Source organism: Hyla sarda, chromosome 1, assembly GCF_029499605.1.
Source record: "Hyla sarda isolate aHylSar1 chromosome 1, aHylSar1.hap1, whole genome shotgun sequence".
Classification (NCBI taxonomy): Eukaryota; Metazoa; Chordata; class Amphibia; order Anura; family Hylidae; genus Hyla; species Hyla sarda.
In genome coordinates, this window is record NC_079189.1 from 17,493,974 (window position 1) to 17,510,297 (window position 16,324).

Below are 16,324 nucleotides of genomic sequence, written 5' to 3' on the forward strand. Positions count from 1 at the left end.
TGCAAATCCAGTTTGAAGTCACTTGAGTTGCGGTGGTTTCTCCTGCCCAACAGCATTGGCGTTTCCATTGGATTGTTGGGCATTGTGTCCCTCACATCAAGTCTGTCTCATAGTCTTTTTCCCAATTGCCAACAAACTAATGGACAGAGGACATTAAGGTCGGCCAATATCTCTTACTGCTTTGTTAATCAGATTTTTTAAGGAAATACTTTTAATTGAAGAAGTTCTGTCCATTTGCTGCCTACAGAGGGTGATATGAAGCAGCAATCCAGGGTTAAAGGGGTACTCCGCCCCTAGACGTCTTATCCCCCTATCCAAAGGACAGGGGATATGATGTCTGATCGCGGGGGGGGGGGGGGGGGGGGTCCTGCTGCTGGGGTCCCTCGTGATCTCAGCTGGGTGGAGGCTCAAAACATCACGGTCACACACCGATCGTGACATCACCGCCGCGCCCCCTCAATGCAAGTCTATGGGAGTGTGGGCATGACCGTGAAGTCACGAGCCTCAGGGCCTACACCCGATGCTCTAAATGAACACCGGGTGCAGCAGGGAGATCGCGGGGATTCCCAGCCGCGGGACCCCGAAGATCAGACATCTTATCCCCTATCCTTTGGATAGGGGATAAGATGTCTAGTGGCAGAGTACCCCTTAAAGTCAGGTGACTTTTCATATTCCTATCAGTCATAATCCTCAATGGTCTACATCGGCCTTTGGATCCCTCTCATTTACTGCAAGATCCATACGTGGTTAAGATCATTCTTCTAGTATCCCATGGTGGGAACCTTGGTGGAGATCTGGAGCCCGCAAAGCTACAACAACTAAGGTTCCACCGTGGGCTCTGCCATTTTCCCACCTTCCTGGTTGCAGCTACAAATATTGTTTCACACCTATTTTTAAGAAGGTCAAGGTCGGAGATGACCTCAACTTGAAGATACACATTTTTTACAGGATCTTAACCATAGATCCATGGCGGAGTAGTTGCATAGCGCTGAGGGTTGGAGAAGACCCAATGATAAACCATGCTAGATAGATGATGGTCCATAGTTCAAGCTTTCCAACAAGGCCCAGAAGCTTCCATCTGCACTTCCCCATGCATAGCTATGTCTAGTTTTGCCATTTCAATAAATTCAATAAAATTCACTCTAAACTATGAGTTTCATGGAGTTGAGGATGATGTGTATGCCCGTGTACACTGCATTCATCCCAGCCCCACCTATATAGACTGCTAAGGTGGTTGACCCGTATAACAATAGTGTGTGATCTAGATGGACCTTACATATAAATACTGATAGCACAGTAGGGTGGGGTTGTGTCTATAATACATTCCGCACAGCAGGCGCATATGATGTCCAGGTATCAGATTTCAGATTGTACACAGTAGTGTTCAGCACGTGCTCGTCTTCCAGTAGGTTAACTGTATGGCTTCACCAGTTTCATAGCAGCATAGTTCTGGAAAAGATTAAAAAAAAATGTGTAAAAATAAGCCCGAATCAGCGGATATTCATAGCAAGCACAGAACCTAAAGCAGATGGTAAACCTACTGATCCATATGTGGTGGATGAGCTAAAATGTCTATTTCAGGATATGCTTGCTAAAATAAAGGCCACTCGCTAACTCACTCCCCCCTCCCATCGACTTTGAAAGAATGTCTCAAGATGGCGCCCGAACAGGATCTACACCTTGGATGATAAGGCCACGTGATGGACAAGAAACACCTGCAGATGGAAGAAACCAATCACAAGGACATGTATTCATGACGTATTGGTTTTTGCACATGGCACGTTGTTACAAGATTATAAAAACCTTGGAATTGCTTCAAAATACAGGAAGTATCATTCATCTGAACTGCGTGTCCGAGTGATTTCTTTCTCTCTCGAGCATATGCTGATCCAGATACCTAATCAGGAGGGGACAGATACTCATCTGATACCGGGTACGGTAGCGATCCATTTCACATATACTTTAGTATAAATTAGAAGACTGGAAATGATGATGCCGGTGTCTTAGGCTTGCCGTACCCATACTGTTACGGAAGGCATTGGTCAACGTGTGGAAGGAGATTCGTTACAGTGTGTCTAATCCATTATGGGTACTGTGAACCAGAACATGTATTATAGGGCATTGTATTGCTTGCGTGTGTAAACACATGTGCGATGGTTTACATTCTCTCTACTGCCACCTCTGGTGGATTGAGCAAGTAGTCGTCAGCCAAAAAACGGGTGATGGCGCAATCCAATCTCAGACAGAAATGTGGAATAAAATTCTTCTTCATTAAGCTACATACAATGCGTTTCGAGGCAGCAGTGCCTCTTCATCAGGTACAAAAGCTCCTCCATGCCGACACCGGGAAGGCTGCACCATAATGGAACTAAAAGACAGTACATACTGGGGGGGAGGGATTGTTTCCCATTGGTGTGGGTAGATTTATAAGCCGGGCAATGCTCTCTGGGTAAAGGTATGCAAATGATCTCTTCACCAGAAGGGGAAAAAAAAGTATCTCTAATGCTACCTGACCTAAAGAGCCTTAAAGGGGTACTCCGGTGGAAAACTTTTTTTTTTTTTAATCAACTGGTGCCAGAAAGTTAAACAGATTTGTAAATTACTTCTATTAAAAAAATCTTAATCCTTCCAGTACTTACCGTATTTTTCGCCGTATAAGACGCACTTTTTCTTCCCCAAAACTGGGGGGGAAAAGTCGGTGCGTCTTATACGGCGAATACACCCCTATCGCGGCGGTCCCTGCGGCCATCAACGGCCGGGACCCGCGGCTAATACAGGACATCACCGATCGCGGTGATGCCCTGTATTAACCCTTCAGACGCGGCGATCAAAGCTGACCGCCGCGTCTGAAGGGAAAGTGACACTAACCCGGCTGTTCAGTCGGGCTGTCCCGAACAGCCTGACTGAATAGCCGGGTTAGTGCTTACAGGACACCAGGAGGGACCTTACCTGCCTCCTCGGTGTCTTTTCCGTTCAGGGATCCCCTGTATGGCTGGCGCTCTCCTTCCTCGTCATCACGTCGTCGCGTACGTGCGTCGGCGTGCGTAACGACGTGATGGCGGCGACGGAGAGCGAGGATACCCGGCCGGCAGCAGAGACGTTCCGGAGCGACGGGGACACGGCGACAGCAATGGAGCGACATCCAGGGCAGCGGTGACGGGTCCGGAGAGGCGGGGACACGTGAGTATTACCTCCTATGCAATGGTCTTCAATCTGCGGACCTCCAGATGTTGCAAAACTACAACTCCCAGCAAAACTACAACTCCCAGCATGCCCGGACATAAGCTTTTATCAGAGTCAAAAAATAAGAAAAGAATATCCCCTAATTCAGATAATGATGAGGGACAAGGACCCTGAAACAATACAGATGGGTATCTCTTGTTCCTGGGTTTATAGAGACAGCTTTCTTCCTTCTGTAGGAGAGCCAATACGTATTATACAGAGCGTGGCTTCACTGTCACACAATACAGAGTGCGCATGCAATTCACATTGGATACAGTAATGTAGAATATAAATGATTCACTTCTAATGTCCGGTTAAAAAGCTCCATCTAGTGAGTAAGATGGAAAATAGTAAGAACAGGAGGCAACTATACATCTGCAGATGAACTGGAGAAGATCACACAGATGAAACTTTCATATTCACAAGATCAGAGTTTTTTTTTTTATAAAAATCGCTGAATTTTGTACAAATATCTAAGCTGGCCACACACATTAGATTTATATCCATACGTATCGATTTATGCTGGATCAGCTGCTACTGAAAGGGGCTATACGGTGTTTACGGTGCTATACTGCAAAAATGTATCTCTCGCTGGGATCGAGAAAAAGGAATAAAAAAATAAATGTGTACTTACCTATTCCTCGTACCCTGCAGTTCCCATTCGGCTCCATCCGGTCCCCCGGTCTTCTTCCTGTTTAAGAGACATTGCAGGACCTGCCAACTGACCGCAGCAATGTCTCAATGGCCAGGGATTGTCTGTTTTCAGGCCCTACATCAGGCACTCATCTCGGAAGCAGGAAGAAGACAAAAGATCAGGGGAACGGGCGGAGAAGAATGAAGCTGCAGGGGACTAGGGATATGTAAGTATACATTTTTTCAAAAAAAACATTTCTCTGCCTGAGGGAGATATTCATTTTTGAAAAATGTTGGATAACCCCTTTAATGTGCATTTTGACTTTAATGCTGCTTTTCAAAATCCCCACAGCAGATGTGAGAAAAGAGTTGGGTCGGACATGTTCGATTTCAACATGCCCGATCCTTTTGTTCAACATGATTTACCCTTATTTCTACTGAAAACGTATGCAGGCACGGCTGAGCGTGCATGTGTATGGGGGAGTTGGTCAATGGTTATCTGAAATGTATGGGCAGCTTAAATATATAAGGTAAGTGTCCTGCTCTTATTTGTCCTTTGTGGGAAGAGGAGAGATTGGCGGTGGTGATTACTTCTCCCAAATGTAATGTAAAGCAGTCAGAGCATAAAATTAGATATTGGGAGAGGAAAAGATTAATTCCTACTGTGCAGTACGAGAGTCCTGTGGTCATCTTGAAGGATAACTTACTGTATCGACATGGTACCTATCTTCATGTATTGTCACCGAGCCACTAACATCAACCCCATAACAAATGGTCATATAAGTTGTGACTGTTTTTCTCGTATGCAGATCCATAAGTGTTCCTCAACCGGTCTTAGCTTATCCAATGTCAACAATCAACCAATATGGGTAGTATATATGGTTTACTAAACTTATTTGTGTCTCCATAACATTGGTAGCTTCCGGTCGATAGCTGGTACCAGCTTCTCACTGAACCATGTTAGCCATGGCATCTTAGAAAGGAAACGGCATCTTACCGGGAACGAGTAGAGGAAGATTCCGAGGAACAGCAGCAGGATGAAGGCAATAAGGAAGACAAGGATGAGACATCTGTATCGTCTCCACAGAATATACTTCAGGGTCTTGTATGGAGATGTAAACCAAAAGAATGACGTCTCTGGGCGCCTGAAACCAGATTGTATTTAACGTACTGTATATTTTTTAACACACATGTATATTTGTGGACATTAGTGGGTAATATATTGGATCAAGGATCTCAATGGTGCCCCATGTATAGTTTGGATCAATTTTCTAGCTTTTCATTGTCTTATCTGTAACTTTAGAGAAGCCATCCTTTTCTAATATAGACAACTATAAAATAAGCTGATGGTATTGGACCCCTAAATGATGAGACTATCCTTATGTGATCAGGTAAACAGGCATCCACGTAATATCTGGCCACATCAAGTTCACTTGACTTACAACCAATTTTTTTCCACCCTTCTGATGGTGGTTCCAAGCCTCCATAAGAGGACCACCACCTTATTTGAGAATAATAGCTGGGTGATGGAAGATGATCTCTGACCACCACCATTACCCAAAATAAAGGCACTAGAGGACTTCATAAAGCACAAGAAGGTCATCAGTACTCTTAGTAGTTAGTTGATATATATTAATACAGTCACACTTTGAAATACGATTGATCTTACTTGGGGTCCTCTAGCCTGGGGTTCATATTTGGTTCATCTCGGCCATGGCCAGCTGGCCGTTCTTCATTGTCTTGCTCGCTGATGATCTCTAAGGTCATTTCTATCTTCCCCTGAAAGACAGTGAACATAAATGGTGGCAGAAGATTGAAGGATATTCAGTCAATGCATGTGCCAACCACTACACTGCAACACAATGGACATGTCATACTGCACTGAGTTATTTCCAAGACTGTGGAACCTCAGTGCTCTGTACTTTTTAAAATCATTTAAGGTTATGTCACTGTACCTAAGGCCATTGCTCCATTTATGGTGTGGTAGCCTGGTCTCTATTGGCCCCACTCTATTCTTTATTAGTGTTGAGCAGCATAGGCCATATTCGAATTTGCGATATTTCGCGAATATATGGCCGCATATTCGTCATATATTCGCTAAATTTGCATATTCGTAATATTCGCGTTATATTTTCGCATATGCGAATATTTGCATATGTTAAAATTTGCATAAACGCAAATTCGCTTGTGCGAAAATTTGTATATATGCGAAAATTTGCATAAGTGAAAATTCGCATATGCGAAAATTAGCGTATACTAATTTTCCCATATGCGAAAATTCTTACGCCAGTCTCACACAGTAGTATTAGAGCCTTCTTTACACAACACAAGCTGGAAGCAGAGAGGGATGATCACTGTGATGTGTACTGTGAAAAAAAAAATAAAAAAAAACAATATTCGTAATTACGAATATCTAGTGCTATATTCGCGAATATGCAATATTCGCAAATAAAATCTGCATTGCAAATATTCTGGAGCAACACTATTCTTTATGCTTTGGGAAATGCCTGAGTGAATCATAATAAATCATAGTGTTTTAGAGCCTTGTCCCCTGCACCTATACAGGTGGTTCCCGGCAGCTTTTCCAAACTTTGATTTCTCTGAAATGTCTAAGTGTGCGCATAACTTTGTCTGCAAATTGTATTTGATGGCCCAGAATAGGTTCCTTAAATTACCAATAGCTTATGCTGCAGCAAAAAAATGTTGTCAAAATGGCTAAAAAAAAACTTTAAAGAAGGCCAAAAATGGGCCCAAAAGCAAAAAACATGCTTAAAAAACATCTGAAGACTTCTGATGCTTTCGACCCTGAAAAAGAACCATTTTTAGAGGCTAAAAATGATCCTCTGCAATGGCTTGAGGACATAGACTAAAACTCTCTATGACCACTTCTGTTTGTAGCTCCGATGGTAGCCATCCAGATAGGAAGCCAAGCAGGGGCTAGGACCATAATAATCACAAACTGTGGTGGCTTATCTTGACTACCTGTTTGTCAGTCCCTTTTTGTTAGAAGGTTCCTCCAAGAATAAGGCGACTACCTGGTGCATGCTCCATGGTCAAATGTATTCACTTGGAGACTTCAATTCCCCTGCAGAGCCTCCGCAGGCTGAGTGAGGTATTACATTATTTGCTAATAAACATAATAGAAATATTTGCTTTTGTAGGCACTCTCTGCTCTGACTAAAGAAGTGAGGATCCCTCCTATCAGCTGGAAGCCCTTAATACAAAAATGTGTTTTCCAACTTTATATAGTAATAATCCTTACAGCGAGAATCTTCTCGTCACCCTGCACACCCGCACAGGGCCACCAGCCCTTCACTGTCTTCTGCTCGAACAGAGACACAAGCTTGCCATCATAAATGGACTCGTCCAGCAGGTCCAGGCTACATTTTTCGGCTGTTTTTGCAGGTTTTGGCATCCGGTTCAGATCCAGCTGTACAGAACCTAGAAGGACAAAACAAATCTATGTATTTATCATAAGGCACTAGTGTGTAGGAGCTCAAATTGGTGTTTGTGACAAGCGTACAATGAACATTGGAGCAAAAACTGACCGCACTATACTCATGGATAAGGGTGAACTCACCAGTGGGACCTGTAAGGAGCAAGGGCCCAGCTCAGGCCCATCACCCCTAATATATAAGGTGTCTGTAAAGAAAGCGGGGATGGCACCGCTAGTTATTAAACAGTTAGAGGATAACAGGTGAGCAGGGTAGGTATAGCAGTGCAGCAGGTACATTCCCTCATCAAAGAGTATCCGGTGGTCCTAGGACAAAGGGCAAGGGAAAGCCTTAATCAATATTATATGCAGCAGACTATAGAAAACACCTGCACTCACCGTACAGCAGGGGACTCGAAGCTCTTATTTGGACATGCTGGTGGACCAGGATCGCAGAAGTGCGTGGGCACTCAGAGGCGATTACTGGTAATTTCGCCCAGGATGCGCGAAATTACCGATAATCTCCTCTGAGCGCCCACGCACTTCTGTGATCCAGGTCCTCCGGCATGTCCGAATAGGAGATTCGAGCCCCCTGTGGTACGGTGAGTGCAGGTGTTTTCTATAGTCTGCTGCCTAATATATTAGGTGTGAGTATGGAGGAATACCCAAGATAAAAATATATGTTACCGTGGTCTTCCACAAAAGCCATGGGCTATTCTAAACTGGAATGTTGTCATAGCACAGACCCAGCACCAAGTGTTGTGGTGGCACAGACCCAGCACCAAGTGTTGTGGTGGCACAGACCCAGCACCAAGTGTTGTGGTGGCACAGACCCAGCACCAAGTGTTGTGGTGGCACAGGCCCAGCACCAAGTGTTGTGGTGGGACAGGCCCAGCACCAAGTGTTGTGGTGGGACAGGCCCAGCACCAAGTGTTGTGGTGGGACAGGCCCAGCACCAAGTGTTGTGGTGGGACAGGCCCAGCACCAAGTGTTGTGGTGGCACAGACCCAGCACCAAGTGTTGTGGTGGCACAGACCCAGCACCAAGTGTTGTGGTGGCACAGACCCAGCACCAAGTGTTGTGGTGGCACAGACCCAGCACCAAGTGTTGTGGTGGCACAGGCCCAGCACCAAGTGTTGTGGTGGCACAGGCCCAGCACCAAGTGTTGTGGTGGGACAGGCCCAGCACCAAGTGTTGTGGTGGGACAGACCCAGCACCAAAAGTTGTGGTGGCACAGGCCCAGCACCAAGTGTTGTGGTGGCACAGACCCAGCACCAAGTGTTGTGGTGGGAAAGACCCAGCACCAAGTGTTGTGGTGGCACAGGTCCAGCACCAAGTGTTGTGGTGGGACAGACCCAGCACCAAGTGTTGTGGTGGGACAGACCCAGCACCAAGTGTTGTGGTGGGACAGACCCAGCACCAAGTGTTGTGGTGGGACAGACCCAGCACCAAGTGTTGTGGTGGGACAGACCCAGCACCAAGTGTTGTGGTGGGACAGACCCAGCACCAAGTGTTGTGGTGGGACAGACCCAGCACCAAGTGTTGTGGTGGGACAGACCCAGCACCAAGTGTTGTGTTGGCACAGACCCAGCACCAAGTGTTGTTTGGCACAGACCCTGTACCAAGTGTTGTGGTGGCACAGACCCAACACCAATTGAAGAGCCCTATCTTTAAGGCCACTTCCACACTAAGTACCCTCATGCTGATCCAGGATTCAGCACTCTGATCCCCCTTTCTCCTCTATGGCTTAGGCTTCCGGACATTGAGATCGCTCTGGCTCAGGAAAGGATAAAAGGGAAGGAGGCAGCGAGAGCGGTGATGCCATTGTTTAGAGAAACCTCAATTACAATCACTTTAGCTTGGAATTAACATTTGATATTGTTCCTGCGCTGATTTCTTGGTACGATCTCAAAGCAACTTCACATAAGCGGCTATACATAAACCAGATGTGTGCTGGATCCCGTCGACATGGCTTCCCATAAAAATGCCTGTCTTTTTCATGGTAGGCAATGGTCATAGCGTAAGAAAAGTTGGCTGAGCCATTAAAGGAGCTTCTGTCAGCAAAAGCCACACGTTGTGTGCCTCTGGAGCCTTGTTCAATCACACAGCCCTCTCCTCTGCCCAGTGTTAAAGGAAACCGGGCTCCTTGTTGATGTCATACTGGAACGCTATGTAATGGGCTTTGTATATGGAATACAATCGCTTTCATTCTCCAGGAGACAGGAGATAAAAGGACCTTGTATCAAAACACCCTCTGCCCATTTATAAAAGAGTTTTGGGGTAAATTAAACAAGATGGCCTTCGTGTACAGATGGGAAAAATGTGGCGCTATATGGTTTCCTGCACCTAACATTGTATTGCCGAAACTCCGAAAACATCTATGTGTGCAACCCTCGAGGGCAAAGGTGGAAACTATAATAAATTTATATACACGTAAATAAATGTAGGGATAGTCCTCTGAGGAAGTATTCTGTGCCGATAGAGGACACCATTCCTTCCATGTCCACTCCCAGACTTTGGAAAAAGATCTGTAGAAGACCCAGAAAAAAGAGGGGTATTCCTGGGCACACGCCGAGGTCATAAGGGACTGAACTTGGACTGTGATAGAAACAACAAACGGTGTTTATTAACATGCAAGGACAACACGTTTCGGAAGGAACCCCCCTTTCTTCGTCAGGTACAGTCACTCCCAGTGTTTGACTTTTGCCCCTACAACTGCATCTGACTAGTGCCTTAGGAGCATATTTTGAGCGTATTTTTTGCCCCCATATTATAGCCCCATGTCCTACACCGATTGCATGTTCAATAATCTGAACTAATGGGCATGTATGATGCTGTCAGTCTGAGTGAACAATCCCACAATGTGGACACTTGTCCATAATATGGGGACACAAATTTGCCTGTAGTACTGAATTAAACTAGAATTTTTCCTATAATTAGAATTGTTTCTGTTCTATTCCATTGAAGAAACTGAAAAAAATCTAGAATATTAGTAGGCCTTGAGGACTGGGTTGAAGACCACTTCTTCAAGACACCAAATAGAGGGACATGTGACAGCATCCTCAAATTATCCTGAATATGTATTTTAAAGGGGTCTTATGGTTTTTTTGTTAAAAAAAAAAGTGTATATATATATATATATATATATATATATATGTATATATATATATATATATATATATATATATATATATATATATATATGTAGTGCTCGAGGCCTGATAAAACCCAAAGGAAAACTTTACTCTTCCCACCGCAGCTCCGCTTCTTCTTCTTCTGGTTGCCCTCTGCTCAACACAGAAGCAGAGACTAGAGGCGGTGGAGCAGAAAAAAGAACCGAAGCTGCAGCAGGACCAGGGGTAGGTAAGTATAGTTTTTTATATATTTCTCCAGGCCCCCAGAACTATATTATTTATTTCTACAGTGCCGGAACACCCCTTTAAAGTGGTACTCCTGTGGAAAATATTTTTTTCAAGTCAAATGGTGCCAGAAAGTTATACAGATTAGAAAATTACTTTATATACGTATGTAAAAATCTTAATCCTTCCAGTACTTATCAGCTCCCGTATGCTCCAGAGGAAGTTATATTGTTTTATCCAGTCTGACCACAGTGCCCTCTGCCTCTATCTGTGTCAGGAACTGTCCAGAGTAGAAGCAAATCCCCATAGCAAACCTAACCCGCTCTGGACAGTTCCTGCAACGGACAGAGGTGTCAGCACTGTGGTCAGGCAGAAAAGAACTACACAACTTCTTCTGTAGTATACAGCAGCTGATAAGTACTGGAAGGATTAAGATTTTTTTTTGTCGAGGTAATTTACATATCTGTTTAACTTTCTGGAACTAGTTGGTTTAAAAAAAATATTTTCCACCGGAGTACCCCTTTAACAATAAATGCAAACAATTCCTCCATCCCACACCAGACACTTGCTCAGTGCCTTCATATTGCTGACGGAAAACCCAAAATCCTTAGAACCAGTTGACTGTTGTTTATCTGTGAGGCCACATCCATTCTCAAATACAATCCAATGTATCAGCAGTACCCATGTTTAAAAGAATTGGCATTTCAGCATAAAAGGTCATATACAGCTGAAACATTGCATGCTTTAAAGGGGTACTCCACTGCTCAGCGTTTGGAACAAACTGTTCCGAATGCTGGAGTCGCCACCGGGAGCTCTTGATGCCATAGCCCCGCCCCTTATGATGTCACGCCCCACCCACTCAATGGAAATCTATGGGAGGGGGCGTGACATCGCCACGCCCCCTCCCATAGACTTGCATTGAGGAGGCGGGATGTGATGTCATGAGGGGGTGGGGCTTTGATGTCACAAGCTCCCGTCTCTAAGCGTTCGGAACAGTTTGTTCCAAACGCTGAGCAGCGGAGTACCCCTTTAAAGGGGTATTCCCGTGGAAAACTTTTTTTTTTAAATCAACTGGTGCCAGAAAGTTAAACGGATTTGTAAATTATTTCTATTAAAAAAAATCTTAATCCTTCCAGTACTTTTTAGGGGCTGTATACTAAAGAGAAATCCAAAAAAGAAATGCATTTCCTCTGATGTCATGACCACAGTGCTCTCTGTTGACCTCTGCTGTCCATTTTAGGAACTGTCCGGAGCAGCATATGTTTGCTATGGGGATTTTCTCCTGCTCTGGGCAGTTCCTAAAATGGACAGCAGAGGTCAGCAGAGAGCACTGTGGTCATGACATCAGAGGAAGTGCATTTCTTTTTTTTATTTCTCTTTAGTATACAGCCCCTAAAAAGTACTGGAAGGATTAAGATTCTTTAATAGAAGTGATTTACAAATCTGTTTAACTTTCTGGCACCAGTTGATTTAAAAAATAAAGTTTTTCACGGGAGTACCCCTTTAAGTATGTATATTTGCAGTCCTATCCCCCCCTCAGTTACATCTCTGCCCGTATTACTCTTGTGCTGCTTCTTACCTAAATAGTCATCAAAGGAGAATTTGTCATTGTCCCATATCTGTAGGATGAGGTTAGGGGGGATTTTATCCTCAGTCTTGTCCGCGCTCCAGAAATGTTCCTGTGGGAGAAAGACATGGGGGAGATTTATCAAAACCCAAAGGAAGAGTTGCCCCGTTGCCCATAGCAACCGATCAGCTCGCTTGTTTCATTTTTAACAAGGCCTCTGCAAAATGAAAGAAGCGATCCAATTATGTATACTGCACGTCGTATCACATTGTTCTCAAACATTATTCTCAAAGGAAAAAAGTATTTGATCCCTGCTGATTTTGTACGTTTTATTGGTCGGGGTTAATATGAACAGTGAGAGACAAAATAACAACAACAAAAAAATCCAGAAAAACGCATTTCAAAGAAGTAAGGATTTGATGGGCATTTTACTCAGTGATCCCCTATCAATCCGTAAGATTTCTGTCTCTCGGGTGTCTTTTATACAGGTATGGAGCTGAGATTAGGAGCACTCTCTTAAAGGGAAAGTGTCTAATCTCAACTTGTTACCTGTATAATAGACACCTGTCCACAGAAGCCATCATCAGATACCAAACTCTCCACCATGGCCGAGACCAAAGAGCTGTCCAAGGATGTCGGGGACAAGATTGTAGACTACACAAGGCCGGAATGGGCTACAAGACCATCGCCAAGCAGCTTGGGGAGAAGTTTCCAACAGTTGGTGCCATTAAACACAAATGGAAGAAACATGAAATATCTGTCAATCTCCCTCAGTCGGGGTCTCCATGTAAGATCCCACCTCGTGGAGTTTTGTTGATCATAAGAACATTGAGGAACAGCTCAAAACTACACAGGAGGATCTGGTCAATGATTTCAAGGCAGCTGGGACCATAGTCACCATGTAAACAATTGGTATCACAATACGTCATGTAGGACTGAAATCCTGCAGTCCCAACAAGCTCCCCCTGCTTAAAGGGGTACTCCGTCCCTAGACATCTTATCCCCTATCCAAAGGATAGGGGATAAGATGTCTGATCGCTAGTGTTGAACACAAATATTCGTAATGCTAATTTTTATCGCGAATATCGGCACTTTGCGATTTCGCGAATATTTAGAATATAGTGCTATATATTTGTAATGACTATTTTTGAATATTTTTTTTTCACACGCAAATTTCCCATGCGAATTTAGTTTTTTTTTGCACATGCAAATTTTTATGCACATTTTCATACAAATTTTTCATGTGAAAAAAAAGTGAATGAACATAGCGAATATGCGAATTTCGCAAACATAGGACGAATAATCGTCAATATATTTGCGAAATATCGTGAATTCGAATATGGCCCCTGCTGCTCATCACTACTGATCGCTGGGAACCCCAACGATCTCAGCTGCGGCACCCCAGACATCTGGTGCACGGATCAAAACAGATGACTGGCGATGCGGAGGCTCGTGACGTCACGGTCACACCCCGCTCGGGATGTCACGGCCACTCCCCCTCAATGCAAGTCTATGGTCTGAGTACCCCTTTAAGAAAGCCCATGTACAGGAAAGTCTGAAGTTTACTACTGGACATCTGAATCATTCAAAGGTTCATTGGCAAACTTTAGACTGTCGTGCTAATATATGTTGGCATGCCTTCCTCTTACTATGTGGTAAACCGCAATAGACCACCACAAAAAAAAGTATACTACCCACATATTTTTATCATAGGGCCTATGGGCAATGTGTTCCACTAGAGATGAACAAATTGAAGGTTAAATTAAATTGGGTGTCAGATTTAAATCAGTCCAAATGAATTTGGTTTGAATCAAAATTGTCCCGATTGTCATGAAAAGACATGTACGATGCTCTGGGGTCTACTGGGTTCCATCAGAGAAATAGATTGGGAAATATATTAAAACTCATAAACAAAAAAAAAAACACTTTTCGGAAGACCACCCTCATATCCAGACCAGAATTTGTGTAACAGATTTCCGGTCTACCATACAACACTGATTGTGGCCATTTTTTTTAAAGAAGAATGCCCCCATAGAAGACCACTTTTAAATGCAATGTCAGGGGGTCTTCTCACAGTCGTTTCCCTGTATTTTCGATGTATTCCGATGAATTCCTTTAACGAAATCTGCCTGATCATATTGTAGTTATCGAATGTCCATAAAAACTATAGAAAAAAAAACACATAAAATGGATTGACCTATCCCCCCCCCGCGATCAGACAACTTATCCCCTATCCTTTGGATAGGAGATAAGATGTCTAAGAGTGGAGTACCCCTTTAAATGTCCCACTTTTGTTTTTTTAAATTTTAGCAAGTACAAACCACAATAACAGATATTCTGCACAATATCCAAAGTGTATCCAGTTAGGCCTTGGAGAAGAAAACCAAAGTTTTTTGGATCCTGTACCATCAGATTGTCTGAAATTCATAATTACAATTTCATGGAAATCTGATGACCTCATTTGGAGGGATAAGTGCCGAAGTCAACAGGAGAGATCATAGCCTTGCTTACTTAAAGGGGTTTTTGCGTAAGAAAACCCATAGTCATGTACTCGGTTTTGGAATTCTGAGTGTATAGAGGGCCTCTCCATCTGTTGGCCAGAGTAGAGAGTGGTAACAAAGAGCATCTCTCACTTGGAAGGACCTATCCTGTCCTGTTTTACACAGACAACCCACTGATATGAATGGACACCATGTAATGCCTAAATTCCCCTGTGGTGGCACTGTAGAGAAACTGTACCCATACTGCCCGATTTCCCTCCAGATTACAGATGATCGATGATCGTATTGTCAATGAACTCTTCTAACAAGTGAGGATTGTCCCTATTTAACAACCACCGTGGCTCCACCATGATGTTTTACAAAAAGCTGACACAATTTCACGGTTACGGTCAGACAGCCGGGCTTTGTGCTCGGCATGTTTCAGGGCTGGTCTTACCTTCTTAGACACTGAGCAGACCTGCTCCGCAGGAAGATAATCAAAAGGGAACACGAACCGCCAGTTAAAATTCCCTTCACCTCCCATAGACCTGTAGTGCACATCTGTTTTCTGTTTATTTTCCTCATGGCCTATCAGCCAGCTAGGAGAAGGAGAACAGGACAGCAACGTTTACCTCCAGAGGAAGGATATTTGTATAACTTACACAACATGTCATTGAAACAAAGGCATTACTTTCATGTGAGTTCTGGAAGGGTAGCACCTATACCGGGGGAGAATTGTGTATATAACGTTCTGTGGTGTTATATAAACCAGTTCAATATGTTGAAAGTTCAAAGCGACTCAGGAGTGTGGTGACTCTGTGGAGAAACATACAGCTCCTGACGGGAGGCTGGAGGTTACCAGGATCCGATTACTACCTTCTAACTCTCTTTGCTACTGTTGTGGGCACGGGAGGCCTCGGAAAGTGTTAAAATGGAGCTAAGTCCGGGGTTGTCCATTCATGGCCATAGCACCATGGGTCACGTGCAGCTTTCTATAGGACTGAAGACAACTTTCTTACGTTATCTAGCTCTGTGAGGCTAGAAGGTGCTACCGTAACTACCATCTTAGTGACTGAACCCTTTAATAACTACAGTGTAAGAAAGATATTTTGAAAGAATTACTATCGAAATGCTCATGGTGGGGCTGGACAACCCTTTGATGTGGTAGTTTTTCTATCATAATGCTTACAACTTAAAATATCTTTCTCATTTGTATTAAGGAGTCTTCACCCACAATGGTCATTACCGTGTTTTGGTGGGATCACACTGCCTCATGCTAGTCATGCACTTTAGGTGTGTTGGTTATATACTTATTCAGCCAAAATTCATCTCTCCTGACCACCATGGAAAAAGGGAACCATCAGACCAACTTCTCCTCCATTGTAGAGTGAGTCAGTTGTTTAGTAGATGGGGCAATTCCTTTTTTTTTTACTTTGGTAAAATAAGTGTCGAAAGAGTTTATCAATGAGATGTATGGACCAATGTATACGTTGTGTTATGTGTTATTACTCAGGTTTCTTCAGGTTAATAGGACACTAAGTACAAAACAAAAACTCAAAACCATTCCAGGTGACTGTATGGCCTCAGATTGGTGGAGGAATGTGTCTCCCTCCAAATATAGGATTATATA

General features: G+C 43.7%; 1 protein-coding gene across 3 annotated transcripts in view; it reads right to left on the reverse strand.

Moving 5' to 3' along the window:
* Nucleotides 1-350: 350 nt before the first annotated feature.
* DYSF (dysferlin) overlaps nucleotides 351-16,324 on the reverse strand; it is a 438,078-nt gene continuing 422,104 nt past the window's right edge. For all 3 annotated transcript variants that reach the window (XM_056552799.1, XM_056552788.1, XM_056552789.1), the window contains 6 exons: nucleotides 15,152-15,293; nucleotides 12,227-12,326; nucleotides 7,118-7,296; nucleotides 5,525-5,634; nucleotides 4,853-5,000; nucleotides 351-1,449 (listed from right to left, as the gene is read on the reverse strand). In XM_056552799.1, the coding sequence (XP_056408774.1) occupies nucleotides 1,411-1,449; nucleotides 4,853-5,000; nucleotides 5,525-5,634; nucleotides 7,118-7,296; nucleotides 12,227-12,326; nucleotides 15,152-15,293 (718 nt within the window). In that variant the 3' untranslated portion in view covers nucleotides 351-1,410. The remainder of the gene's footprint in view (nucleotides 1,450-4,852; nucleotides 5,001-5,524; nucleotides 5,635-7,117; nucleotides 7,297-12,226; nucleotides 12,327-15,151; nucleotides 15,294-16,324) is intronic.